Here is a 23,628-nt window from a genome sequence, read left to right on the forward strand (position 1 = left end):
GAGCAAGAAGTGCGCGAACTCATCTGAAATTAATATTTATGTAAATGCCAAGCGCAATTAACACGCAAATGGCAAAGCTTTCACTTTTATCCAAAACAAAGAAATTCCTTGTTTCCCAAAAGAAAAATAAACAAAACAGAAAAAAAACAAAGAGCGGAAGCATTAAGATTCGTGGGCTCGATGTCTCGGCCCAGCCAACTGCACTGACATCAAAACCCCGATTGCCAAATTGGCAGCTCATTAAATACCAAAGCAGGCAAAGTACCTCAGACGTAATTCAGCTGCCTCTACGAACCCACGTCCCAGCCACTTGGCTTGGCTTCTGTAGTAGCCTACGAAAATACATAAGTATTTCCGCTATTTGAAACCAAGGAAATATATTTTTACACGAGCTGAAGTGACACCCACAAACTCTGGATTGGATAATTAATGCCCACACGAATAGTATCGATTACGATTGGCGTCAGATCAGGCTCAAGGACAAGTGGCCCTTGAGACAGAACTTGAACGAGAGGATATTGTTTCCAGCTAATCAAATACTTACTTTATCAGCTCAAGGACAAGCAAAGAATGTGCACAAAATTCCAATGTTTTAAGACGTTTATTTAAAGAAATGAATTTTCGTTGGCTGTGTTCATGACTTTCCTTAAGTTATTCCATATGAAAATTATTGAATCGTTCATGAATGAAAATTAGGAGACAATGTCGAAGGTGGTCATAAATGTCTCGGATTTACTGGCAAACATTTTTTATCATATTACGTGAATGACGTTTCATTCATAAAATGTCCGATAAAGTACGGTTCAATGCTATATTCTACAGGGTGCGCTAAATTTTAGTACTCCGTGTAAACATTGAATAACTTTGACATTTGTGAACCGATGTAAATAAATGGGGAATTTTTATTGTATTTAGTCTTTTACAATTTGTTCAGAATAATTTTTGAAAACAACATTAATTAAGTGGCTGCCTTTATTTGAAATTTCACAGCCAAATCACAGTTGTATCGCTTTCCTCTGCGAATGTTAATGCACTGCTAAGGAAGTATATTGTAAAACCAGACCAAAAACAATAAAAAAACATTTACGAGTTGATTTAGATTTTATGGAATTTAGGTAAACAAAATTCTGGCTTGGCTTGTCAAGGCCAGCAGTTCCGAGTTCTCCATAGCATATCATTGGGCTGGTTTTCTTGTGATGCACTTTAAGGGAAACCTCATTCCAAATATATTACGAGGTAATAAAGAGACATTTTTATGGCCAGGGGACTTAAACACAAAATCAAATTAACAATAAAACAAACAAATATTAAAATTAAAAATTGTACTCGTATTCAATTTAGTATCGGTCCAAATGCGCTTGCATATAAAATATATATTTATATCTATAATTTTCTAGACTTACTGAGAAAAGTCAAACGAATAGAAGAAGTGAAAGGAAGTAATAATGGCGGCCAGAACCTTTTAACCTCTGAAGACCACAATTTGAATGATGAATATACGAAAATATAAGCATTCACGTTTACTAAGAGACTAATTGGCATAGGACTATATTGACTAATATACATTAGTTAATAAACAGAAAAATTTAAACCATTATCTGACCGATAGTCATACCAAAACTGTATGTTGCTGGGCTCTGCAAGTCCGCTGGGGCTACCTACTCGTATCTCAGCAACTGCTTATTCGAGTTCCCGGCCAAAAGATACGACAGCGCGAAGACTTCGAGTTGTATTCGAATTGAGTTGCGAGGCACGCACATCGGATTGTTGGCCACTTGATTTTACGAGCTTGGTCCGCCACAGGGGGGGAGCAGCCTATCGATATAGAAGCCATCAAATAACTTTCAATTATGTGCGGCATATTATGGCGGGGGTATTATGCTGGATGGAAACCCTCAACAAAGAGACTTGCGTGCCCATAAAAATTCTCAGCTGACCCAGTGGACACCATTTCTGGGTGTGCACTTATAGAACTCCACAGCCCCACAACCCCCAATTCCTCCATTCGCGAGCTGCGCCCACAGGTGAAACTCTGCTCTTGTGGGGGGGACGGACAACTTGCGCTTTCCATGGGCTTTGACAACAAAGCAAAATGGTCGCTAAAACTCGAGCCCAAAGAGGAGCCGCGCGTACTCTCTGCATACGCATTTCAATTAACAAACTACCCGACGTATAAAAACCAAGCGGTGCCCAGGCGACATTTGCATAACCCATTGAGTCGCCACCGCGTGCAGACTTCTACTAAGAGCTGAGAGTTCGGATTTACGGGGATTACTTCAGGTGAAAGCGAAAAGGATGAACAGCTACGCCTTCCTAATCGTCGCTGTGACGGCGCTGGCCGCCGCCCAGGGAGCGCCCACCCATGAGACGCAGACACCTCAGTCTGCCAGCCAGCTGGCCCTGGACATGTATCACGGCTGCCTCAAGGATCTGAGCGTGTCGTGTGTGCGTCCCAAAGCGCTGCGTTGGTTCAATACGGCTTTGCAGCAGCCGGAAGTGCGGCTGACCGATCGTCTGTCGATTGTCCGCACCATGGAAAAATCGGAATCGACCTCATCGCGCTCCCTCAATGCCGAGGAGCAAATGTTCGATGATATCGATGGCTATCTGGGCAGTCACGCCTTGAGAATCCAGGCACCTGAGTACTTCCGCAGCTCCGAGGCCCGTTCGCTGGTGCCCGGACTTCCTGCTGCAGAACGCCCTCACCCAGGGCGGAGTAGTTCCTCTGGCAGCCGCCAACGAGGGTGAGTCCTGACTCCTGATAAACCCTCAGTGGGTAGGCAAAGCTAAAACTTAACTTATCTGTGTTTCTGTGTGCTTAGGTCGTGGTATGATCCGCAAGGCCATACTGCCTTTCCTGCTGGGTCTGAAGCTGAAGACAACTGTTCTGGTGCCCTTGGCGCTTGGCCTGATTGCACTGAAGACGTGGAAGGCGATGACATTGGGTCTGCTCTCCTTGGTTCTGTCCGGTGCTCTGGTCATATTCAAGATTGCCAAGCCCAAGATCGTCAACTACGAGGTGGTGCACTATCCAAACCACCACCATGTTGAGCATGTGGTGCCGCATCACATTGAGCATGTGGTGCCACATCACATTGAGCATGTGGTGCCCCATCACATCGAGCACATTGTGCCGCATCACATTGACCATCATCTGGAGCACCATATCGATCATCATGGGGACCTGCCACTGGAGCATATCGATCATTTGGAGCATCCATCGCCAGCATGGGACCCGCACGCTTGGGCCCGCTCCTCCCAGGAGCCACAGGATGCCCAGGACCTCGCATACGCGGGTCAGAAATAACTCGAATTCCAATTCTAAATTTGGCCAAAATGCAACCTTATTTATTTGCTCTAATTTAAGTAGTCGAAACGCATGGAGCTCGGCGTATGGTTTTATTTATTTATTTATTGAAAATTGTACAAAACCAAAAAGAAACAAAAAAAAAAGAAGAAAGGCCTGGACGTTTTTAAGGCACTGAGAAGCAATTAGCTCTTTAAGCCTTTTGTGTAAATACTTCTTCAATAAAAAACATGCAAAAATGATGTGCCTAATTGAAGACATTTCAAGGGAAAAAGTCTCTACGTTTTTTCCGGGTATAATTACCCCGAAAACTTTCTAGTGCCCGTCCCTAAAAGGGGTAAAAGTCTGACCGTAATGGAGAAAGCATTTTAAATTCCAGCACATGATTGGAGGAGCAACAAAAGCTTTTCCTTTTCCAAGTAAAGTGTAAAAACTTCCTTCCTTCATGTTTTCATGTAAAATTCAAATGCTTTTGTGAGCTGGCAAAAACATCACACAGCGCCAAAGTGCCCTTCAATGCAACGAATCCATTTTCTATGAAGTGGAATATCCTCTTCTTCACTTCAGAATACCCTGTGCCCCTGTGGTGTCGATGGTCGAGGGGCACATAAAGTGCATTTGATCTGATAAGACCCTACAGAAACGCTTTGAAGAAGGTTTCCCAGGATGGTAGGGTTTTTTTCATTATTAGCCTACTTTTAGGGGCTCGCGTTCAACACGCACGCTTCACACAGAGGGTAAAAAGTTTTCGAATTTTACAAATAATATGTGTATTTATTGCATATATTCCTCTTGCACGTGGCAGAGAAAATCGTTGGCCCACCCACACACGGATAGCCACACGCTTCACCGGACGCAGGTGCTGGAAAGTAGCCATCGCCACAGTCCCAGCCACATCGACGACAGCACAGCGTGCAACAATGCAAAATGGCGATGGCGCCAGCAACAAAAGACAAGTAATGGAAACAATACAAAAGCAATAGCAACAGCAACAGCATTGCATTGACCGACACTTCATTTATATTTAACGGGCATGCACTTGGCCGCCATCGCATGGCCGTTTCTACGCAACAATTTCGAATATGAAAAAGTTTTCCAATTTCATTGGCACCAACCACACCGGACCATGGGACGTCCCGTAGTTTGTACAAGAATGCGACCGGAATGGCAAATTGTCCACCAATTGAAGTCGGTGAAACTTTTTACCGAAATAAATAATCAACAAAAAAAAAAGAGAAGACGAAAGGTAACACGAGAAACAAAAACAAAAAAAACATCGTACCCACTCGCTCGCTATCAAATCTATTTTCATGGCGAACCGCGCGTAATCAATATACGGGATTCATAATTCACAAGTTGCACGGCAAAACAAAACGTTTCGAAATTCCTGGCATGACTTAACTGAAGGGTGTCGCAAGTGGCAAGAGCAAGAGGGAATGGCATGGGATGGGATGAGCACTTGTGTCACTTTCGCTTTCGTTGGGGGAAAAGTACTTTCTATTTCATTGGCATGTAAATCGGCAGCAGCAGCCCTTGTCCCTTGTTTTGCATATTTTTTGGCCAAGTTTTTAATTATGATTTGATTGCCGTAATTAGCTGTCGCAATTTAACGTGTGCCCACTGGATAAAATTATGCGTTGGGATGTTTTTAATTACTAGTTTCTAGTGAGCATTGAACGGCTTATGAGCAACAGGCACGCCTGGCAAAATGATATCCGTTAACACTCAGAGAAAAATGGCATAGCAACAAAAAACACACCCAAAAGAACTAATCTAAATATATAAAACTTTAAAATAAATATAAATTGTTAAACAAGTATGAAAAATATTTAATTTAAACATAAATAATATTTAATTTCAATTCGAAATATATTTAAATTAAATATTATTCCTTTTTACCATTTTCACTCTCGGTGCACAGCTATTGGTATACAAGCATACAAATATTAAAATTTTTGTCTTTTTTTATGGCTATAACAGCCAATTGAAACTTGTTAAAAGAATGCTAATTGCCAATAAAACTTTTTCCTCCTATAGTTTCAAGTGATTCAAAAGTCACTTCACCATTTATAATTATGAAAGTTAGGAAAGAAAATATTACTTTTTTCCCTTCGCTTTGCCTGTTTCCATTCGAATTTTCATACAGCTTAAACTTTTTGAAATTTATTTGTATTCGGGTGAAACCTTAATAGGAGATTACTTCGTTTATCGAAGCTCTTATCTAATTGCCAAGAGCAAGAACTCCCAGTGACTGCAGGAGCATCGAGATTTAATCAGTTAATGGTTTAGTGGCTAGTTAGTTAGTGGCTTCCTAAACCTTGCCTCAGAGCAAACTGTTGAATAAAATGAAGTCATTTTCCCCCCGGCCAACCGGCTTAATCCAATGCGGCTGGGCCGGCACGCGTTTGAAATAAAGCCACATTAAGCATACGACACGTGGTACGGTATCCAAAGGCACGCACACAGCCGCAACAGCAGTGCAATGGCAGAGCGGCTCGGCTCGGCTCTTTCAGTCACTTGCTTCATTCATGTCTTTTTCGGACCATTTCTTTTGCACCGCCATTCGCTGGGGCGACAACCACGAAGACACCGCTACGTCGACACTTGCTGCGACACACGGGAAAGAGGGGGACAGAAACAGACGCGGACAGACGCCGCTGAGGCTAAAACATTGGGAGTATAAAAATCGTGAACAATAGAAAAACGATTATTAAACGCAATTGTGCCAGCATTGAGGCAACAGCGGCCACAGAGCGAAAACAAAAAAACAAAACAGTTTAAAAAATGGCCAAACTGCTCCTTGCGATTGTCGGTGTGGCAGCCCTGATGGGTGTCGGTCAGGCGGCGGCAGGCGCCTCCACGCAGCAGCTGCCGCTGCAGCGGCTGATTGCCGAGGAGCAGAGCAAATGCGCCAGTGGGCAAGATTCGATGGCCTGCATCAAAGAGCGTGCCATGCGCTTTGTGGACAACGTGATGAGCAAAGACAGCTACACGGTAAGAAATGAACTATTTAAATGGGATCCATCCAGTTGCAGTTATTTAATCGCCCGATCCGTTTAGCTGTCCAACCTGGAAGTGCGCTCCAATGGCCAAAAGGTGAGCCCAACCAACGATGCCCGTGCCCGTGCCAGCAGCAGTGTTGATGGCTTCATGGATGCCCTCGAGAACTACATACAGGGACACGATGTCAGCATGAACTTGCCCATGGCCGATGCCAAGATCACCGTCTCGGCACGCAATCTGGCCAACGACGAGCTGAGCTTGAACCTGCAGCTGAACGGCGATGAGGAAGATGGCAGTGCTGTCGATGGTGAAGCCAGGGGTAAGAAGGGCAACATCTTCAAGAAGGGTGGGTTGATTTCTGCATGCTCTTTGGCAATTTAACTGACTGTGGGCCATGTTTATTAACCTGCTATACGATCTCCGTTTTGCAGGCAAGAAGCACCGTCTCCGCAAGCTGGCTATGCCCATTCTGGTTATTATCCTTCTGAAGGCCATCACCGTCATTCCCTTGGCCATTGGCATCCTGAAGATCAAGGCATTCAATGCCCTGGCCCTGGGCTTCTTCTCTTTCCTAGTCTCGGTTGGTTTGGCCATTTTCCAATTGTGCAAAAAGGTAAGCCAGCCTCCATACTAAAACGCACCTCTAATTGTCTTCTAGGCATTCGCTGGCTGTGGTAATTAGAGAGAGCGTTAGAGAGCGTATTTTGTTGCCTCGTGGTGGCGTGAGTTGCGTGAGTGAGTTGTGGCGGCGATTATTGCAATTAGGATTAGGTGTCCATAAGTACTCGTACAATATGCATGTATGTATAAGAATCCCCTACCCGACACTGTCTAGAGTCTAGAGAGGGCACACGCAGGTAAGTCGAGCCAGCATCCTCGCCCACAACCCGCTCCCGCTCCCCAAACCAAACCACACCGAAACGAAACGAAAAGAAACGAAACTGACACTCAACCACACCACTTCCCGAACCAAAATGTGCATTTAATAGATTGTTTGTTTTTTGGCCCATTCTCGAGGGAATCCATGTTTAAAAGTTCCTCTTTTTGCCCCCCACAGATTGCCCATGATCATCACCACACCTCCCACATCACCGCCCACGGCCCCTGGGATGGCCGCACGTTTGGCGCCGTCTCCGTTCCCGTTGTGGAGCAGCCACAGCAGTTGGCTGCCCAGAAGATGGCCTACAAGGGCTATGCCTAAGCCGCAAAAACCAGTGAGCGTAGCGGAGCATTAAGGGCCATAAAAAAGTTGGCAGCGCAAGAGCGCAAAATGATTTGTTAATTGTTAAAAGTTTTTTGTGGCTTTTGCTGCTGCCAGAGTCCGTTGGACTGGTTTCCTCCTGTTATCCTCCTGCGTTGCTGTACCTTTTCTTTAGACTTTACGTATAATATTTATTAACTATTTATTGAAAACACAAGAGAATGAGAAAACAGAGCAGGCACAAAACCAAAATAAAGTAGCAGAATAAAAATGCCTTGAACATGATAAACTTTGATTTCGCTTACTGAAAACACGGCGGTCGGAGGTCAGCCATTAGCCTTAATCTTTAAGGCAATGCCTTGGGCCATCGACAGACTTCGAACTGAACGAACACCGGAGGGCAAGGAAGGCCTAATTAACGTGTATCCGCCCCGTCGGTATGCCTCCGGTGGGAGGGAGTCTTCGTCTCCGTCGCCGGCTCTAGACCAATTTCACTTGGCATACAATATTTATAGGCCAATGCGGCGGCGGGCACAGCAATTGCGTCCTAATTAGCCAAATTTAATCTACAACCAACAACCAGCCAGCAAGCCCTCAGCCGAAAATCTAATTAAACATTCCACTCAAGCCTGAGGCTTGGGGCCCGGCTTTGGCAATCGATTAAATTGATCCATCCCCTGCATATAATGTAAAAATTTAAATTTCTTTGCTTTTCACTTGCGCGAAAGTTGACAACCGGCAACGCCACCGCCACCGGAGAGTGAAAGTCTTTCAATATTCTTGCCCACCGGAGAACCCACAGATCAGGAACATTTCCAAACAACATTGAATGCCTCGGTCACCGGAGCATGTTTGCCCACAGCCATAAATCTTTTATTGGTCGCACAAATAGAAAAGGAAATATCTCAAAATAAACGCCTGCCAGCTCCGATTGCGCTCAACTGCACCATAAAGGTCTTTTAGGAATTCGGTCAAAAGTATGTCAGAAATTTGCGACCGGAGACCACGACTAGGACATACCCAGGATACACATTCTTTATTTGTATTTTGAGGCATTTATTGGAAATTTTAGATCAACGGGATAATTATTCCATAAAATTAATCAAAGGAAAAACAGAAAAATATAAATATATTTCATATTTAAATTAAATATTTGTATATTTAGATTAAAAATATTTCTTGCACGCTAACATATATATTTATTATAAATTCTTTTATAATTATATTAAATATGGGCTGTATTAAAACGACTTTTTAATTCGATTATATATTTAAATCGAAGTGAAATCTATTTTATTTCACCACGTGTTTATTTGAAAAGCCAATGTTTTATTGGAGTATGGGTGTATTTCTTTTTAGTATGCCATTTTTCTCTGAGTGTGCGAGAAAAACTCTTGTTTCACCGTAAAATCGTTTCAATTTTCCCCAGCTACTTATTCGACTTAATCTTTGAGCTGCTCTGCTCTCTGATCAAAAGGTCGATATACCCGAACACCTCGTGGGTAGGATAATCTACATACATTTCGGAGAGAGAGAGATAGAGCTCGAGTTTAATTTAAAAAGAAATGCTGGCGAATGGTCAACCATCCATTTTCCATGTTTGCCAGCCCCATCCTGGCCACCATCTAGAAGCCAATAAAGTGTGAAAATTGCCAGAATCGAGGAATTTTCGGCCAATGGCCCCCTCGCTGTTTGCAATTTTCACAGATTTTAAGCCAATTTATCAGGCGACTGCACAGTGCGGGTTATTCGGGGGATACCACTGCCTCTACCGTTTGCGGTAGTGGACAGCTGGACAGCTGGCGCCACTTTCATAATCATTTGGCATGCATGAGGACGCTGTTTTGGGCAACACACACCACACGCATTCACGCATCATCATATGCAGCCCAGCCTGGCCAAGACACGGACATATGGAAATTTATTGAGCGACATAAAGTTGTCGGCTCTTTGGTTTGGCACGAACCAATCAAAAGTGTGGCGAGCGAGTGAAACAAACATGGAGCTGTGCTGCCCATCAATTTCTTTTATCGCGGGGATAACGGTAGTGATACACATAAAAATTAGACACGACACCTGTTGCATTATTTAAAATGACAATTAGATAACAGCCATGAGGATTGCAATGATTTTGGCAGCCAGCTAAAAAGATTAGATTTGATTGTGCAACTCTGAGAAGTTTACCAAAGTTTTGCCAACTTCGTTGTCTTTTAATAGCACGGAAATATGTAGTAGCCAATATTCGTGAAGTAATTCCAACTAAAGTTTTAAATGTATTAGTATTCGTTGATACCTTTATGGTAACTAATTTGAGAATTAGAGTCAATATTTCTAGATTTCTAAAATCGCCAATACATTGCCACACCACAAGCATTGCTTAGTGTTGATTTACTAAAATAAATAAAGTAAAATAAAACAAACAATAATAATAAGTAAATAACAAATAAAATACCTCTTGTTACAATAATAATGATAATTAGCTTAGTTTTTTCGGCACTAAATAACTAAAGTATAAATGTTCAAAAAAATGTCAAAGTTTAATAAACATTTAAAATGGCAGACAACTTCAAGTATGGCTTGATATATCATCTGATAAAGACATTGTATCGACACGAATTCATAATTCAATAGAATTTAATTCAATTCTCTTTACAATCCATTGATTGTCTTCGATATCGGAGCTTCAAATGGCGAGTGAAAAAATATTATGTGGGCATATTGAAAACTCGAAGTATGAGGATGCGAGAAGGCCTCTTTCAGGCCTACAACCATATTTTTGTCTCATGCAAAGTATCATATAGGAAAGTCACTCGGCTTATAAGTAAATAAGTAAAATAAAATTACAATTTATTTTCCATCTCTCCCTCCTGATTGTGGAACGGAATGCTCAATCGAAAAGTCGATGATGTTTTACTTTGCCATTTGTATGTTGTCCGCCTGGAAATGTCAGCTAGCAATTTACTACTGATATTGATCCATTGAAGGACCCCTCCTAGACGATTGATTAAGCGCATCCAAATGCACAAGGACTCCGTAAATGAAAAGCAATTATCCAAGCCATCAATTGATGCATGAAGATATGATAATGAGAACTAATTGCCACTGAAAATGCATGCAAAATCTTTGCTCCAGTTAGGAATAATGGATATGCAAGAGAAGAGGATGAAGGCTTGCCCCGGTTCTCAGATATTTGACCTAAATTAACCAAGAAAACGTGTCTGCTGCAAATGTGTCACAAATAAAAATGGAAATCTATTTCGTAATCTAATAACAAAAAAAATAACATAAATAGGTACATATGATAATTGAATCCGCTGCTGAATTCAGCAAACAGTTCCGCATACACGCCAAACAAACAAACAAAAAAACCAAAAACCAAAAACAAACGAAGTCAAATCCAATCAAAGCAATCCTACTAGGAGGAGGCAGGGCAGTTCAATACCTGAGCGTAGTGGAGGAGTTCCGTACTGATTTCTTGTATCGAAATTTGACACAATACGTTGAAATATGTACGTGCCCAAGCCCTTCGATTTGGCTTTCTTGCGGCCGGTCGCGTAAGAGTTGAGGGCCTGCATACTAATAGGAAACAAAAGTTATTTTCATCGAAGCGGAGCGTCAGTAATGCAACTTTGGCCAAAAACCAAAAGGCTGGCTCGAGGCGGGGGTGGGTGTCTGGTCGATATGGAAAGCGAGAAAGCGCTGAAGACATGCGTAAGTGCCGAGTGGCGAGGGTGGGAGGGTGAGCTGAGCTGAGCTCTATGGTCAAGGCAGGCAAGGCAGGCAGGCCCGTGGACAACCCAGATAGTAATATTTGGTGAAAAACTTTTTGGACATTTGCTTTCCGTGGACTTGGCTAGGGTTCGGCTTCGGCCCCGTTGGCGTTCCATCAGTCTCGTCACTCGATTTCGTTGCCGCTGCTGCTGTCCAAAAACCAAAAAGTGTGCGCTCCAAAAATACTTGCAGCAGGTCTCTGTCTCTGTCACTGCCACTGCCACTGTCTGGCGCTCTCTTGTGGTGCGGTGCGAGCCCTGACTGTGGGGAGCGGCAGTATAAAACCGTTGTCGCTCGAACAACTGTCCAACATTGTCGCCGCATCGACATCGCCGTGAACACTACGCGCTCTGGTAGTGTCTATTATATATTATATATTTATCTTTAAAGTGTGCCCGATTTAATAGAATGGCTATCCGTTTCACGTCCTTGCTCGCGGTCGGTTGTGTGCTGCTGGTGTCCGGTGCAGTGTCTGGGGCTGCCATCGAGAACAATGCGGTCACACCGCGCATCCACAGCTCCGACGAGCTGATCTCGACCATTGTGGATAAGTGCTTCCATGCCAATGCCATGCATTGCCTCAAGGAGAAGGTGCTGACCTATCTGGACACAATGGCCCACGTGGAGGAGGAGGTCAGTGGCCGTGCCTTCGATGACGATGTCATCGACAAGGTCATTGTGGATCGCATTGGCCGCATTCTGCACACCAACGAGATGCGTCTCCAGCTGCCAGAGACCTTCTTCGCTGGCTCCGTGATGACCTATCGTGCCGATCGCGGCTTCGACCTGGAGCTGCCCAAAGAGGAGGGTGCGTTGACTGTACAGCCTTGACCCACCTAGACCCCACAATGACCCAGGTGTGTCTCTTCTGTCTTGTGTCTTTTAGGTCGCGCCGAGAAGAAGAACAAGGACAAGCTGTTCCTGCCCCTGCTGCTGCTGATGAAGCTGAAGCTCAAGGTGGTCATGCCCATTCTGCTGGCTCTGATCGGCCTGAAGGCCACCAAGGCTCTGATCCTGTCCAAGATCGCCATCAAGCTGGTGCTCGGCTTCCTCATCTACAATCTCATCCAGAAGTTGGGTGGCATGAAGATGAACATGGTGCCCATGCCAGCCCCGGCCACGGAATACGGTGTGCCCAGCACCACGGCCTCCTCGTACGATCCCAGCAGCTGGGAGCCCATGAACAGCGGCCCCTATGCCCGTTGGGACTCGCAGAATCTGGCCTATAGCTCCTACCATCCCAGCAGCTCCTCGTCCTACTCGTCCGGCTCATCGTCGAGCTCCTCCCCCGCCGGCTCTTCGGCCAGCTACAGCTCCTCCTCTTAGATCAGGCGCCAAGCGCTCCGCCCCCCTGCCGCTTTATATGTACATACATACATACCAAGGAATACCGTGGATGCCATCCAAGCAAACGGAGGTGGCTCCGCGAGTCAAAAACAGACCAAATGGAACGGAACATGTCTAGGCCATAATTTTAGTTGTTTAAGTTAAAGCACGCGAGAGTTTTTAGCCATTCTTTAGCTGTCCACCCACACACCCCCGCCACCCCACCCACATAGCCGCTGCCCACCCCTTTCTTTTCTTTTCTATTCACTTTGCACCTTCCCCTTCCATTAGTTCTCTATCGTCACCAATCGACCAAAAATCAACTACTACTGAATTGAAATATTATTTATTTAATTTATTAAAATGCAAAAATTGAAAACATTTATCTAAATGGACTATTTAATCGATTTGGTTGATTACAGTAGGCGTTTTCGTGTTTACTTGATTAGGGTGCATATTATATGACGTATATGCCAATAGGAAATCCGCCCATTGGTATATAAAACTTCACTATAGATACCCTAAAAGGCATGGATATATATATTCTTCATCAGCATGAATAGCTGAGTCGATAGAGCCAACTCTGTCTGTCCGTCTTGTTTGTCGGCTATATCTCAAAAATGTATATACTGACTGAGTACGGGTATAAGTAGAGTCGCGTCCCCAGAAGCGACTCACACGTTCCTCCTCGTTATAATACGAATTATGAAACAATAATTAATTTCTGATTTTTATTATTTAAATCAGAAAATATTCTTGTTTTTTTTAACCCAGTTGTCCTTGTTTTCTCATTAAATTTTAGTTGATATACTGGTTAAGAACTATAGGCTCTCAGAATGCAAAAATTTGTCATTTAATTATAGTAGAATCTGACAAATTAGAGCTCTTAAAAATTTAAATTGTCCAGAAATTAGAAACGTCCAATTTATACCTACAATTGTGAGTCGGTCCAGAAACTTGAACTTCCCAGAAATAAGAAACACCCAAGGAACAAAATGGTTATAATTTTTAAGCTTTTCTTCTGCGTATACGAGAAACCGTAGCTCAAAACGAAAATATATTTTTAATTTTCAATTTCTTAATTGAAAATAAAAAGTATCAAACGTGTCCCAAACGTGTCACACAAACACGAACACACTCAATCGATAATGCTCTGAATTGGAAAGTGTATATCAGATTTGCATGTTGAAAAGTCGTCGGTAATTGCCACAATTGGTCTGCCGTCAACTTTATATGTACACTACTAATGAGGTTCTAACTGATTGTGGGTTTAGTGATTTTAGAAGTCGACAGCACGCAAGTCCGGCGGTCACTCAACAAATTGCTCTGAGGCACGCCAAGCACTTCTACTTGGAAACTAATTAAAGGCGCTGGGCTGCTAATTGATGACAAATGAGTTAGTCTGAATCGAATCGAATCGGCAGCTGTTTTATCCAAAAACTAAGGGCCTGGACCATTCCAAATGAATGCGTTTGGCTGTGAGCCTTCTGTGTATTTAAGCCGCAGCCATTGAAAAATTCTAGTTAGTTGGAAAGCTACGACAGAATGCTGGTCCACCACTGGATGGTGCTCTGCCTGAGCTGGCCCCTGTGCGGTTCTCATTTTTTTTCGGAAACCGATGCTGGCAAGTTTCTGAGGCATCTGGAAGTCATACCAGATATAATAGAAACTGGACCGCAGGAGTTTCTCAATGTGAATAAAAGCACAATCGGGGTCACAGCTTTGATTCTGAATTTCTTCTCGCTCCTCTCATAGGTCACGTATCTGGGATTTCTTCAAGCCGATCGCGGCGTGGAGCTGCAGCCAATGCAAGTGCGCGATGAGCCTTATGTGGCCTGGCGTGCACCCATGACTAACTATTACACGCTGCTGATGGTCGACCCTGATGCGTCCAGCGCCGAACAGCCCACGCACCGGGAATTTCTGCACTGGATGGTGCTCAACATTCCTGGCAACCAGCTCATCATGGGGGATGTTCGTGTCGGCTATGTGGGAGCCACACCGTCCTCAGGGAGTGGCATGCACCGCTATGTCTTTCTGCTCTACAAGCAACAGGACTACTGTAAATTTATTTTCCGAAAGCTGCCCAAGCACATTCTATCGGGACGCGGCAACTTCTCGAGCATGGAATTTGCGGGACGCTACAAGCTCGGTCATCCGGTGGCTGGAAATGTCTTCACTTCTCGCTGGAGCACCGATGTTCCAGCCTTGTACAACTCCATTTCGCGGGGATTACACCAAAAAATCACTCTAATGGAATCGACAAGTTAAATGTAAGGCTGAAGGTAACTAAGGTTGTTCAGCGATATGCAATATTGCAATAACAAACCCATAAGGGAAATTTTTAAATTATGTATTAATTATTTAGTAAATACTGTGCAACATCCGTAAAAATAGATCGGAGCAGATACATATCTTTAACCCTCTCCTCCCTCTCACTCCCATGTACCAACAAGAGGTCAAACTTAAAAGTCCGCTCTTCCATTTTGTAATCCGCTTACGAATCTCTTTCGCTCTATATATCAGAGCATTCTTCGAATAATACATTCCAAAATTCAAAACACTGAAAAATATTAAGATCATAGCATTCCTAGCCTAGCCTAGCCTTTTTATTAGAAAACCTTTCGAAAATGTCGAGCTCCGAGGCTGCCGAATGCTTTGCAAAGCATGAAATTGTTCCAGATATACTTCCTGTGGCGCCCAATGAACTACTCAAGGTAGGACCCCAATATGCGTATGAGCTTTGTGACCTGCTGTAACTGCTTGTAGGTCACCTATGGAGGCGATCTGGTCGTCGACAAGGGAGCCGAACTGACGCCCACTCAGGTAAAGGCTCATCCGAGTGTGGAATGGAACGCAGAGCCGGAGGCGCTGTACACGCTACTGCTGACCGATCCGGATGCGCCCAGTCGCAAGGAGCCCAAGTTCCGTGAGTGGCATCATTGGCTCGTGGTGAACATACCCGGCAATCAGATCGCCAAAGCTGACGTGCTCACCGAATATGTGGGCGCCGGGCCGCCCGAGGGCACGGGTCTGCATCGCTATGTGTTTCTGCTGTTCAAGCAGAAGCAGAAGCTGTCCTGCAAGGAGAAACGCATACCCAAGACCAGCGGCGACAATCGGGCCAAGTTCAGCACCACCAAATTCGTGGGAAAGTACGGTCTTGGCAATCCCGTGGCCGGCAACTTCTTCCAGGCCAAGTACGATAGCTATGTGCCCAAGCTGTACAAGCAGCTCGCTGGCAAGAAGTAACATTAAAAATATATATACATAGTCACAAATTGTAGGTACATTTATCTAACTAATTATTAAACCATTATAATTCGCATTGAAGCGCGACGAGCTATAAACAAAGAGCTTCTTGATCAGGGGACGGGACGCTTTCCTCCCATAAAAGCTCTCTGGCAGCCAGACTCGCTTTAACAGTGTGCCACCGGGCCAAACTAGTTTCAGTTGCTGTCAGACCTTGTTCGGGATCTGGTCGCCTTTCCACACAAGTCTGTTTTCCGTTTTCCAGTTCTGTCCTGAGATGATGCTGATTCCGATACTGCTGGCCAGCATTGTGGCGGCTGTGCAGTCTTCTGCCACCGTGGAGGAGGTCTTCGCGTCGCATAAGGTGGTGCCCGATGTCATTGCCCAGGCACCAAACCAGTTTCTGAAGGTGGGGCAGCAGCAACAAAGCAAACGTCACCGAAACTAAAGCGAACACCAAAACTATTCAAAACTTTCCGTTCAAAGGTCACATACAAGGAGGGACTCGTTGCGAAGAACGGCGTAGAGCTAACGCCCACACAAGTGAAGGATCAGCCCTTGGTCGAGTGGTCTGCAGCACCCGGAGACTACTATGCGCTCATCCTCACAGATCCAGATGCGCCCAGTCGCGCCGATCCAAAGTTCCGTGAGTTCAAGCACTGGGTAGTGGTCAATATTCCCGGCAACGATGTGGCCAGCGGCGAGGTGTTGACTGCCTACATTGGCTCCGGGCCGCCCAAGGGAACGGGCCTCCATCGCTATGTCTTCCTGCTGTACAAGCAGCCGGGCAAGCTGGACTTTGAGGAGCCGCACGTAAGCAACAAGTCGCGTCGGGACAGACCCAGCTTCAAGGTCGCCAAGTTTGCGGAGAAGCATCAGCTGGGCAATCCCGTGGCCGGTAACTTCTACCAGGCGCAGTACGACGACTACGTCCCCGAGCTCCACAAGCAGCTGTCCGAGGAGTAGGACACACACGCACACACATATATTGCGCACACCTTTGACAGCACATTACTGGGTTAATTATAGAAAATCGCTTTTGGTTTTATTTGTTTGACTTTAGTGGAAAGTATTCTATTCGTGTTGTGGGTTGCTTCGGTGGCAGTGCAGTCTATTTGCCGGCTGCTGTGGCCAGGGGATTGCGCAGCACTAGGATCACAGAGTCGCCGCGCAGAAACATTTTCGAGATGAAGCGATCCTTGTTGACGGGCTTCACCTTCTTCTTGCCCTTGCCCGTGCGCGGCAGCTCTGTCCACATCTCCTTGACGTTCTCCAGCACCATGTTGCAATGGCGGTCGAAGGCCTTCACGCGGCCCAGCAGCTTCTTGTTGTTGCGGCAATTGATGAGCACCTGCGTGTTGTTCTTCACGGACTGTGTGAGCACGGACAGGGGTCCTGTGTTGAACTCCTCCTCCTCCTGGCGGGCCAGTTCCTCGGGCGTCAGCTCCGATTTGGGTTTAACAAGAGCCCTGCAAAATAAATCTAAATTATTTGACGCTACAACAGCCTGCGACCAATAAGCCGGCGCACATGTCGCTGTTCGGCATGGGTCTCAGGGATTGGGTTTTCATAGTTTCTTGACGTTACTTACATATTGCAGTAGCTTCAGACGTTGGTAAATGCAACAATGAATACTTTTCCAATTGTTTTTGGTCGGTTTTTGTGGATTTTTTAACAAACGCGGCTTTTTTTTACTTTGCGTTGCTTAGAGATGGTATATCATCGATATCAGCGATCTATCGATAGTATCGATTACGATTTTAATCAAAAAAAATTGGGGTTAAAATGGAAACGGAACTAATTAAATGCTGAAAATTCAAATCAAAAAAACTAAGTTTATTTAGATATTTAGTTAATAATTCACAAACAGTATTATTTACCGCGGTTTAACTCAAGGTGTTCAACTGTTTAAATATAGCGGGGCTAAGTGGGTTAAGTTCGTTATTTTTTTCGGTATATTTTCGGTATACTTAGAAAATTATATATTGTATATTTGGGTATATTTCTGAGGGACAGACGGTATATTTGTCGGAAAGTCCGCGGTCCCACTGGTCACACGAGTTAGGAATTAATTTCAAAAATTTGTTTTGCATGGCTGCCAAGAAACCCAAGATGACCCAACAGGACGATGAGGCCGCAGTTAGCACGTGCACCTACTGGGTGCCGCGCAAGAAACGACACTGCAAGATGGCAGCCAACAAGGGAAGCGTCTTTTGTGGCGCCCATTCGCCTGCCACGGAAGAGAGCCAACCTGTGGATGCGTCTGCTGAACGGATTTCCTGCCCACTCGACCCAAAGCACACTGTGTTCAAGAGGAAGCTGGCCAAGCACCTGACGATCTGCAATGCGCGGGAACAGGCCAGCACGCTGCCCTACATCGTCAAGAACATAAACGCTGGCGAGGAGCTGGAAAACCCAGAGGATGATGAAACAAACAGCAAGTTGAAACTGCACGAGCTGGAGGATGCAGAGTTCTACAGCGTAATAGACAAAGTACGGGCCTTGTACGAGAAACACGTTGGCAACAGCATCGAGGATCTGCATATGCAGCATGCTACGCTCGAGGAGTCGCTCGGCCACGAGGAGTACGGCCAGGAGTCGCGCAAGCATCTGGTGCAGGCCTCCGCTCTGTTGGGCATCCTCGAGCACGACCAGCAGCTGACGGACAGCACCAGCTTCATTGAGTTTGGCGCCGGCAAGGGCCAGCTGGCCTTCTTCCTGGCCACAGCGCTGGAAGCCCAGAGCCTGTCCCAATCGCAGGTGGTGCTGATCGATCGCATGTCGCTGCGCCACAAGAAGGACAACAAGGTGACCAACAAGGAGCTGGTCCAGCGCATCCGAGCAGACATAGCCGACCTCAGGATGTCTGCGCTGCCTGAGTTGGAGCAGACCAAACGCAATGTCGCCTTGTCCAAGCATCTATGCGGAGCGGCCACGGATCTCACATTGCGCTGTGTTTTGGCCCAAGGAGCAGCTGCCACGGACTACATCCTCATTGCCCTATGCTGCCATCACCGCTGCTCCTGGCGCTCGTACGTGGGCCAGACCTGGCTGCAGGCGGCCGGTATTGGACCCCGGGAGTTCGCCATCATCACCAAAATGGTCAGTTGGGCCGTCTGCGGCACGGGCCTAAGCCGCGAGCGTCGCAAGGCCATGGCGAAGGCGCACGAGGAGCTTGGCGAGCCGCCCACCCAAAGATTGACCCGAGAGCAACGCGAACAGATAGGCTACCAGTGCAAGCGGGTCTTGGATCACGGCCGTCTCGATCATCTACGTGCCAACGGATTCGAGGCGTCGCTGAAGTTTTATGTCCCGCGGGAAATTACGTTGGAAAATGTCGTGCTGTTAGCCAGACGCAAAAAAACCAAGTGCAATAATAAAGATAGTTGATTTAAACGATTATATGTGTGGATATAGCAAAAATATTCAAATATTTGTTATCAGGAAATGGGCTTTCTACATGTAAAATACGTTTATGTATATTTTACATGAATTAAGTGCAGTCGAAAAGTGGGTTTCTTGTACAAAATTGATTGATAAATTGAATAAAATTATTTATTTAGGCCTAGTTAGCCCAACTAGCTAGTAATATTAAACCGAATATCAAAATCGAGGAATATTGTCGTGTCCGTCAGTATATTTACGGTATATTTTGATAATGGAACGGTATATTTCGGTATATTGCTGGGCACAGCTGTTGGTGACTCAGAAAAGTGTTGGCAAAATTATTTATCGCGTTGATTTGGGAGCAAAACATTTGAAATTCTGATCAAAATGGCACACAAAATGAAGGCCATCAAGTGCCCCACGGACGAGCTGTCGCTGACCAACAAGGCCATCGTGAATATCAACGATTTCACCGAGGAAGTAAAGTCAGTCTCCCTTACCTTTTGCCAGCGCTGCGCTACGTGGGCGTCTCTGGGCACAACATCGACTAATTGCATTGTTTTTCGATTGACAGATATGTGGACATCTCGCCGGGACCCGGACAGCACTACATTTTTGCGCTGGAGAAGATTGCGGAGCTGCCGCGTGATCATGTGGGCTTCTCGCTGGTGCAGCGCAAGTGGGCGACGCTTTCTATTAACCAGGAGATCGATGTGCGGCCGTACCGCTTCGACGCCAGCTCGGACATCATCACCCAAGTCTCCTTTGAGACGGACTTTCTGCAGAAGAAGACCACCACCCAGGAGCCCTACGACTCGGACGAAATGGCCAAGGAGTTCATTATGCAGTTCTCTGGAATGGCCCTGACTGTGGGTCAGTCACTGGTCTTCCAGTTCAAGGACAAGAAATTCCTCGGCCTGGCGGTCAAGACGCTGGAAGCGGTGGACCCCCGGACCGTGGGCGACGGCAAGGAGCCCAAGTCGCGCAATGTCCGTTTCGGCCGCATCCTGGGCAACACGGTCGTGCAGTTCGAGAAGGCCGAGAACTCGGTGCTGAATCTGCAGGGCAGGTCCAAGGGCAAGATTGTGAGGCAGTCGATCATCAATCCGGACTGGGACTTTGGCAAGATGGGCATCGGCGGCCTGGACAACGAGTTCAATGCCATCTTTCGACGAGCCTTTGCTTCGCGCGTCTTTCCCCCCGAGCTGGTGGAGCAGCTGGGCATCAAGCACGTAAAGGGCATCCTCCTCTATGGACCTCCGGGCACTGGAAAGACGCTGATGGCCAGACAGATTGGCACAATGCTGAATGCTCGAGAGCCCAAGATCGTGAACGGGCCGCAGATCCTGGACAAATATGTGGGCGAATCGGAGGCGAACATCCGGCGGCTGTTTGCTGATGCCGAAGAGGAGGAGAAGCGCCTGGGACCGAACAGCGGGCTGCACATCATCATCTTCGACGAGATCGATGCCATCTGCAAGGCGCGTGGCTCTGTGGCGGGCAATAGCGGTGTCCACGACACCGTGGTCAACCAGCTGCTGGCCAAGATCGACGGTGTGGAGCAGCTGAACAACATCCTCGTCATCGGCATGACCAATCGCAGGGATATGATAGATGAGGCACTGCTCCGTCCCGGCCGCCTGGAGGTCCAAATGGAAATCAGTCTGCCCAACGAGCAGGGCCGCGTCCAGATCCTCGATATCCACACGAAAAGGATGCGTGACTTCAACAAGATTGCCAGCGATGTGGACAACATCGACATCGCTGCTAGGACAAAGAACTTCAGTGGTGCCGAACTGGAGGGTCTGGTGCGTGCAGCCCAATCGACGGCTATGAATCGCCTCATCAAAGCGGACTCCAAAGTGCACGTCGATCCCGAAGCCATGGAGAAACTGAAGGTTACCCGCTCGGACTTTATGCACGCCCTGGAAAACGACATCAAGCCGGCATTTGGCACCGCCCAGGAGATGTTGGAGAATATGCTGGCTCGCGGCATTATAAACTGGGGTTCGCCAGTCTCGGAACTGCTGGAGGACGGCATGCTCTATGTGCAGCAGGCCAAGGCCACGGAGAGCTCCGGACTGGTGTCCGTGCTCATCGAGGGTGCGCCAAACTCTGGCAAATCGGCGCTGGCCGCCAACCTTGCCAAGATGAGCGACTTCCCCTTCGTGAAGGTCTGCTCGCCGGAGGACATGGTCGGCTTCACCGAATCCGCCAAGTGCCTGCACATTCGCAAGATCTTCGACGATGCCTACCGGTCGACTTTAAGCTGTATTGTGGTGGACAACGTGGAACGCCTGCTGGACTACGGATCCATTGGACCCCGCTACTCAAATCTCACGCTGCAGGCCCTGCTGGTGCTGCTCAAGAAGCAGCCGCCGAAGGGACGCAAGCTGCTCATACTGTGCACGTCCAGTCGACGCGAGGTTCTGGAGGAGATGGAAATGCTGCCGGCCTTCACATCTGTCCTGCACGTGTCCAATCTGTCCAGCCCCGAAGATGTGCTGGCCGTGCTCGAGGATTCGGATCTGTTTAGTCCCGAGGAGCTGCAGAGCATCACCCGGAATATGGCCGGTAAGCGGGTCTGCATTGGCATCAAGAAGCTGCTCGCAATAATCGACATGATCCGTCAGTCGGAGCCCAACTATCGCGTCGTCAAGTTCCTGTCCAAGTTGGAGGAGCAGGGTGGCTTGAGCATGGTGGCGCGGCCCCACTAGCTACCGCCCGTTGCGGAACTTCGATTGTCCGTCGTGGAGCTCAACGATGCTTTCTAAGCACTCCCATTCCATCAGCTCAAATATTGTATGTGCGTGTGTGTGTTGCTTTTGACCCGGAAATATGAACGAAACGAAATCAGGCTAGCAACAAATGTTGCTTTGATTCGGTGAACATTCCATGGACAGGATGGTGGACTGGAAGACTTGCCTGTCCCCTCAGTCTTGTATGTAATTATGTAATTAGTCGTCCCCTAGCTGTATATGATTTATCCGATTTAATTATCTATTGTTCATTAAAGTTGTAGTAGACCATTTGATTAAGCGCAAAACAAAACTCAAATGTAACTGATGATTTGAGATACAAACATATATATATCTATATATAATCCTAGCCTCGATCACTGTCATATTTTGAAACCCAACGAACGAATCAGAAACAGAACCATAAAATACAAAAGACATTTGTAACGAAGGATCAATATTGAATTCTAGAATTTGCCCGTAACTAGTCAACTAGCATAAATAGACACTGGAAACTCTTTTATACAAAACATTTTGTATTTTGTACATTTTATGAAGCCACAATTTTGGAATTTATCTTTAGATGATCTGCCGAATTGAACACTTATTGTATTCAAATCGAAACAGGGCCAAATCTCATTTACAACAAAACTAATAATATATATCCGAATTACTCTTTGAGTATCGGGGTAAACAAATTTGGAACTGAAAACCACAGATCAACGAGTAGATTTGTATAACAATATAAAACTATTGAAAATGTGTCCACTACTATGTCCATGTAGAGCTGTAAGCCAGTAATAACCGAACCCGTCCTCTCTCGGAGCGACATATCCCCAGTACTTCCTGCTAAGTCCCGTCGCGGCGGGAATATCCATTCGCGGGGTAGATAAATAATTGTATTGTTGTATAACAGTTTGCACAAATGATAAGCACAAAGTGTGCTACTACTAGATCAATTTAGGTTTCAAAACTAGCTTAAGAAGGTGCGTGCATTGACTTGAAGTCAGAGGCTCTTCTTCTTCCTTTTTGCGGAAAATATTTTTGTCTTCTTCCTATTTGCGGAAAATTGATCTTCTTTTTTGCCTACTTTTGTTTTTAGGGCTGCCAGATCGGTTCAAAGCGAATCGGTAATGAAACGGGTAGAAAAATATCATGGTGGCAGCCCGCAACTACGAAGAATAAACCGGTATCGATGTCTTTTTAAAATGTTTTTTTAATAATGCAAAACACTTTTATGTATTCATTGAAATATGATAAAGCCTCGCGCTTTTTAATATATATTTAATAAAATTATGTATGTATAAATGGAAATTTCCTATGAGTCTTGCTTTTATTTGAACCATTTAGGTATACGAAGCCTAAAGGGAACATCTCAATTCATAATTAATAATTTGCATTATTTAAATGAAATTCTTTGAGAAATCCCAATCATTTGAATAATGTCTACTCAGTCTCAGAGATCGCCGCCAGACGTCTGTCCAGCTGAGAGGCGTCAGAAATTATCACCAGCCAGAGCCGTGACATAGCGAGATCCATAACCCGATCCATGGACGGGGACGGCCAGACAGCGATCAGCTGTTCGCAAGGCCCGACGGCCGCCGCACTGACCCGCCACCAGTAGTTGAGAGTTGGCCAAGACA

The 23,628-nt window shown here is 45.9% G+C and overlaps 9 protein-coding genes across 11 annotated transcripts; 8 read left to right on the forward strand and 1 right to left on the reverse strand.

Annotated features, from left to right (window-relative positions):
* Positions 1-2,295: 2,295 nt before the first annotated feature.
* LOC111072973 lies at positions 2,296-3,307 on the forward strand. The gene is given in 3 exon segments (XM_022365071.2): positions 2,296-2,676; positions 2,678-2,744; positions 2,823-3,307. Coding segments are annotated over 3 exon segments (933 nt in total).
* A 2,313-nt stretch (positions 3,308-5,620) lies between these two features.
* LOC111072986 lies at positions 5,621-7,770 on the forward strand. 3 transcript variants are annotated; one of them, XM_022365089.2, is made up of 4 exons: positions 5,621-6,301; positions 6,368-6,629; positions 6,742-6,923; positions 7,368-7,770. In XM_022365089.2, exons 1-4 carry the CDS (start codon positions 6,092-6,094, stop codon positions 7,509-7,511), a joined length of 798 nt encoding a protein of 265 aa, XP_022220781.2. In that variant the 5' UTR covers positions 5,621-6,091; the 3' UTR covers positions 7,512-7,770. The 3 variants fall into 3 exon arrangements, with proteins under 3 accessions (XP_022220781.2, XP_022220780.2, XP_022220782.2); XM_022365088.2 differs by having other exon boundaries at positions 6,368-6,656; positions 7,368-7,769; XM_022365090.2 differs by lacking the exon at positions 7,368-7,770 and adding an exon at positions 6,969-7,045 and having other exon boundaries at positions 6,368-6,656; positions 6,742-6,890.
* Positions 7,771-11,690: 3,920 nt separating this feature from the next.
* Positions 11,691-12,716, forward strand: LOC111073009. Its single transcript, XM_022365121.2, has 2 exons — positions 11,691-12,090; positions 12,169-12,716. Exons 1-2 carry the CDS (start codon positions 11,691-11,693, stop codon positions 12,606-12,608), a joined length of 840 nt encoding a protein of 279 aa, XP_022220813.1. The 3' UTR covers positions 12,609-12,716.
* A 1,429-nt stretch (positions 12,717-14,145) lies between these two features.
* Positions 14,146-14,939, forward strand: LOC111072945 (protein D1). The gene is made up of 2 exons (XM_022365032.2): positions 14,146-14,300; positions 14,364-14,939. The coding sequence occupies exons 1-2, from the start codon at positions 14,154-14,156 to the stop codon at positions 14,877-14,879; spliced, it is 663 nt and encodes a 220-aa protein (XP_022220724.2). The 5' UTR covers positions 14,146-14,153; the 3' UTR covers positions 14,880-14,939.
* A 207-nt stretch (positions 14,940-15,146) lies between these two features.
* Positions 15,147-15,967, forward strand: LOC111072947 (protein D2). The gene is made up of 2 exons (XM_022365034.2): positions 15,147-15,325; positions 15,378-15,967. Exons 1-2 carry the CDS (start codon positions 15,239-15,241, stop codon positions 15,858-15,860), a joined length of 570 nt encoding a protein of 189 aa, XP_022220726.2. The 5' UTR covers positions 15,147-15,238; the 3' UTR covers positions 15,861-15,967.
* Positions 15,968-16,043: 76 nt separating this feature from the next.
* Positions 16,044-16,922, forward strand: LOC111072946 (protein D2). The gene is made up of 2 exons (XM_022365033.2): positions 16,044-16,269; positions 16,347-16,922. Exons 1-2 carry the CDS (start codon positions 16,138-16,140, stop codon positions 16,824-16,826), a joined length of 612 nt encoding a protein of 203 aa, XP_022220725.2. The 5' UTR covers positions 16,044-16,137; the 3' UTR covers positions 16,827-16,922.
* On the reverse strand, positions 16,884-17,583 carry LOC111072948 (probable small nuclear ribonucleoprotein Sm D2). The gene is made up of 2 exons (XM_022365035.2): positions 17,452-17,583; positions 16,884-17,329 (listed from the first exon to the last, which is right to left on the reverse strand). Coding segments are annotated over exons 1-2 (360 nt in total). The 5' UTR covers positions 17,454-17,583; the 3' UTR covers positions 16,884-16,971.
* Positions 17,584-17,870: 287 nt separating this feature from the next.
* Positions 17,871-19,400, forward strand: LOC111072944 (tRNA:m(4)X modification enzyme TRM13 homolog). Its single transcript, XM_022365031.2, has one exon. The coding sequence runs from the start codon at positions 17,952-17,954 to the stop codon at positions 19,248-19,250; it is 1,299 nt and encodes a 432-aa protein (XP_022220723.2). The 5' UTR covers positions 17,871-17,951; the 3' UTR covers positions 19,251-19,400.
* A 139-nt stretch (positions 19,401-19,539) lies between these two features.
* On the forward strand, positions 19,540-23,271 carry LOC111072943 (vesicle-fusing ATPase 2). The gene is made up of 2 exons (XM_022365030.2): positions 19,540-19,732; positions 19,822-23,271. Exons 1-2 carry the CDS (start codon positions 19,635-19,637, stop codon positions 21,962-21,964), a joined length of 2,241 nt encoding a protein of 746 aa, XP_022220722.2. The 5' UTR covers positions 19,540-19,634; the 3' UTR covers positions 21,965-23,271.
* Positions 23,272-23,628: the final 357 nt, after the last annotated feature.

The sequence above is a fragment of the Drosophila obscura genome, unplaced genomic scaffold, assembly GCF_018151105.1.
Source record: "Drosophila obscura isolate BZ-5 IFL unplaced genomic scaffold, ASM1815110v1 contig_192, whole genome shotgun sequence".
NCBI lineage: Eukaryota > Metazoa > Arthropoda > Insecta > Diptera > Drosophilidae > Drosophila > Drosophila obscura.

Excerpts from the sequence above, each read along its gene's own strand:
- LOC111072986 (XM_022365088.2), top strand. The coding sequence starts at position 6,092 with ATGGCCAAACTGCTCCTTGCGATTGTCGGTGTGGCAGCCCTGATGGGT. Across the intron at positions 6,302-6,367 it reads TGAGCAAAGACAGCTACACG|CTGTCCAACCTGGAAGTGCG; the intron begins GTAAGAAATGAA and ends CGATCCGTTTAG. Across the intron at positions 6,924-7,367 it reads TTTTCCAATTGTGCAAAAAG|ATTGCCCATGATCATCACCA; the intron begins GTAAGCCAGCCT and ends TGCCCCCCACAG.
- LOC111073009 (XM_022365121.2), top strand. The coding sequence starts at position 11,691 with ATGGCTATCCGTTTCACGTCCTTGCTCGCGGTCGGTTGTGTGCTGCTG. Across the intron at positions 12,091-12,168 it reads GGAGCTGCCCAAAGAGGAGG|GTCGCGCCGAGAAGAAGAAC; the intron begins GTGCGTTGACTG and ends TGTGTCTTTTAG.
- LOC111072945 (XM_022365032.2), top strand. The coding sequence starts at position 14,154 with ATGCTGGTCCACCACTGGATGGTGCTCTGCCTGAGCTGGCCCCTGTGC. Across the intron at positions 14,301-14,363 it reads GACCGCAGGAGTTTCTCAAT|GTCACGTATCTGGGATTTCT; the intron begins GTGAATAAAAGC and ends CTCCTCTCATAG.
- LOC111072947 (XM_022365034.2), top strand. The coding sequence starts at position 15,239 with ATGTCGAGCTCCGAGGCTGCCGAATGCTTTGCAAAGCATGAAATTGTT. Across the intron at positions 15,326-15,377 it reads CGCCCAATGAACTACTCAAG|GTCACCTATGGAGGCGATCT; the intron begins GTAGGACCCCAA and ends AACTGCTTGTAG.
- LOC111072946 (XM_022365033.2), top strand. The coding sequence starts at position 16,138 with ATGATGCTGATTCCGATACTGCTGGCCAGCATTGTGGCGGCTGTGCAG. Across the intron at positions 16,270-16,346 it reads CACCAAACCAGTTTCTGAAG|GTCACATACAAGGAGGGACT; the intron begins GTGGGGCAGCAG and ends TTCCGTTCAAAG.
- LOC111072944 (XM_022365031.2), top strand. The coding sequence starts at position 17,952 with ATGGCTGCCAAGAAACCCAAGATGACCCAACAGGACGATGAGGCCGCA.
- LOC111072943 (XM_022365030.2), top strand. The coding sequence starts at position 19,635 with ATGGCACACAAAATGAAGGCCATCAAGTGCCCCACGGACGAGCTGTCG. Across the intron at positions 19,733-19,821 it reads GATTTCACCGAGGAAGTAAA|ATATGTGGACATCTCGCCGG; the intron begins GTCAGTCTCCCT and ends TTCGATTGACAG.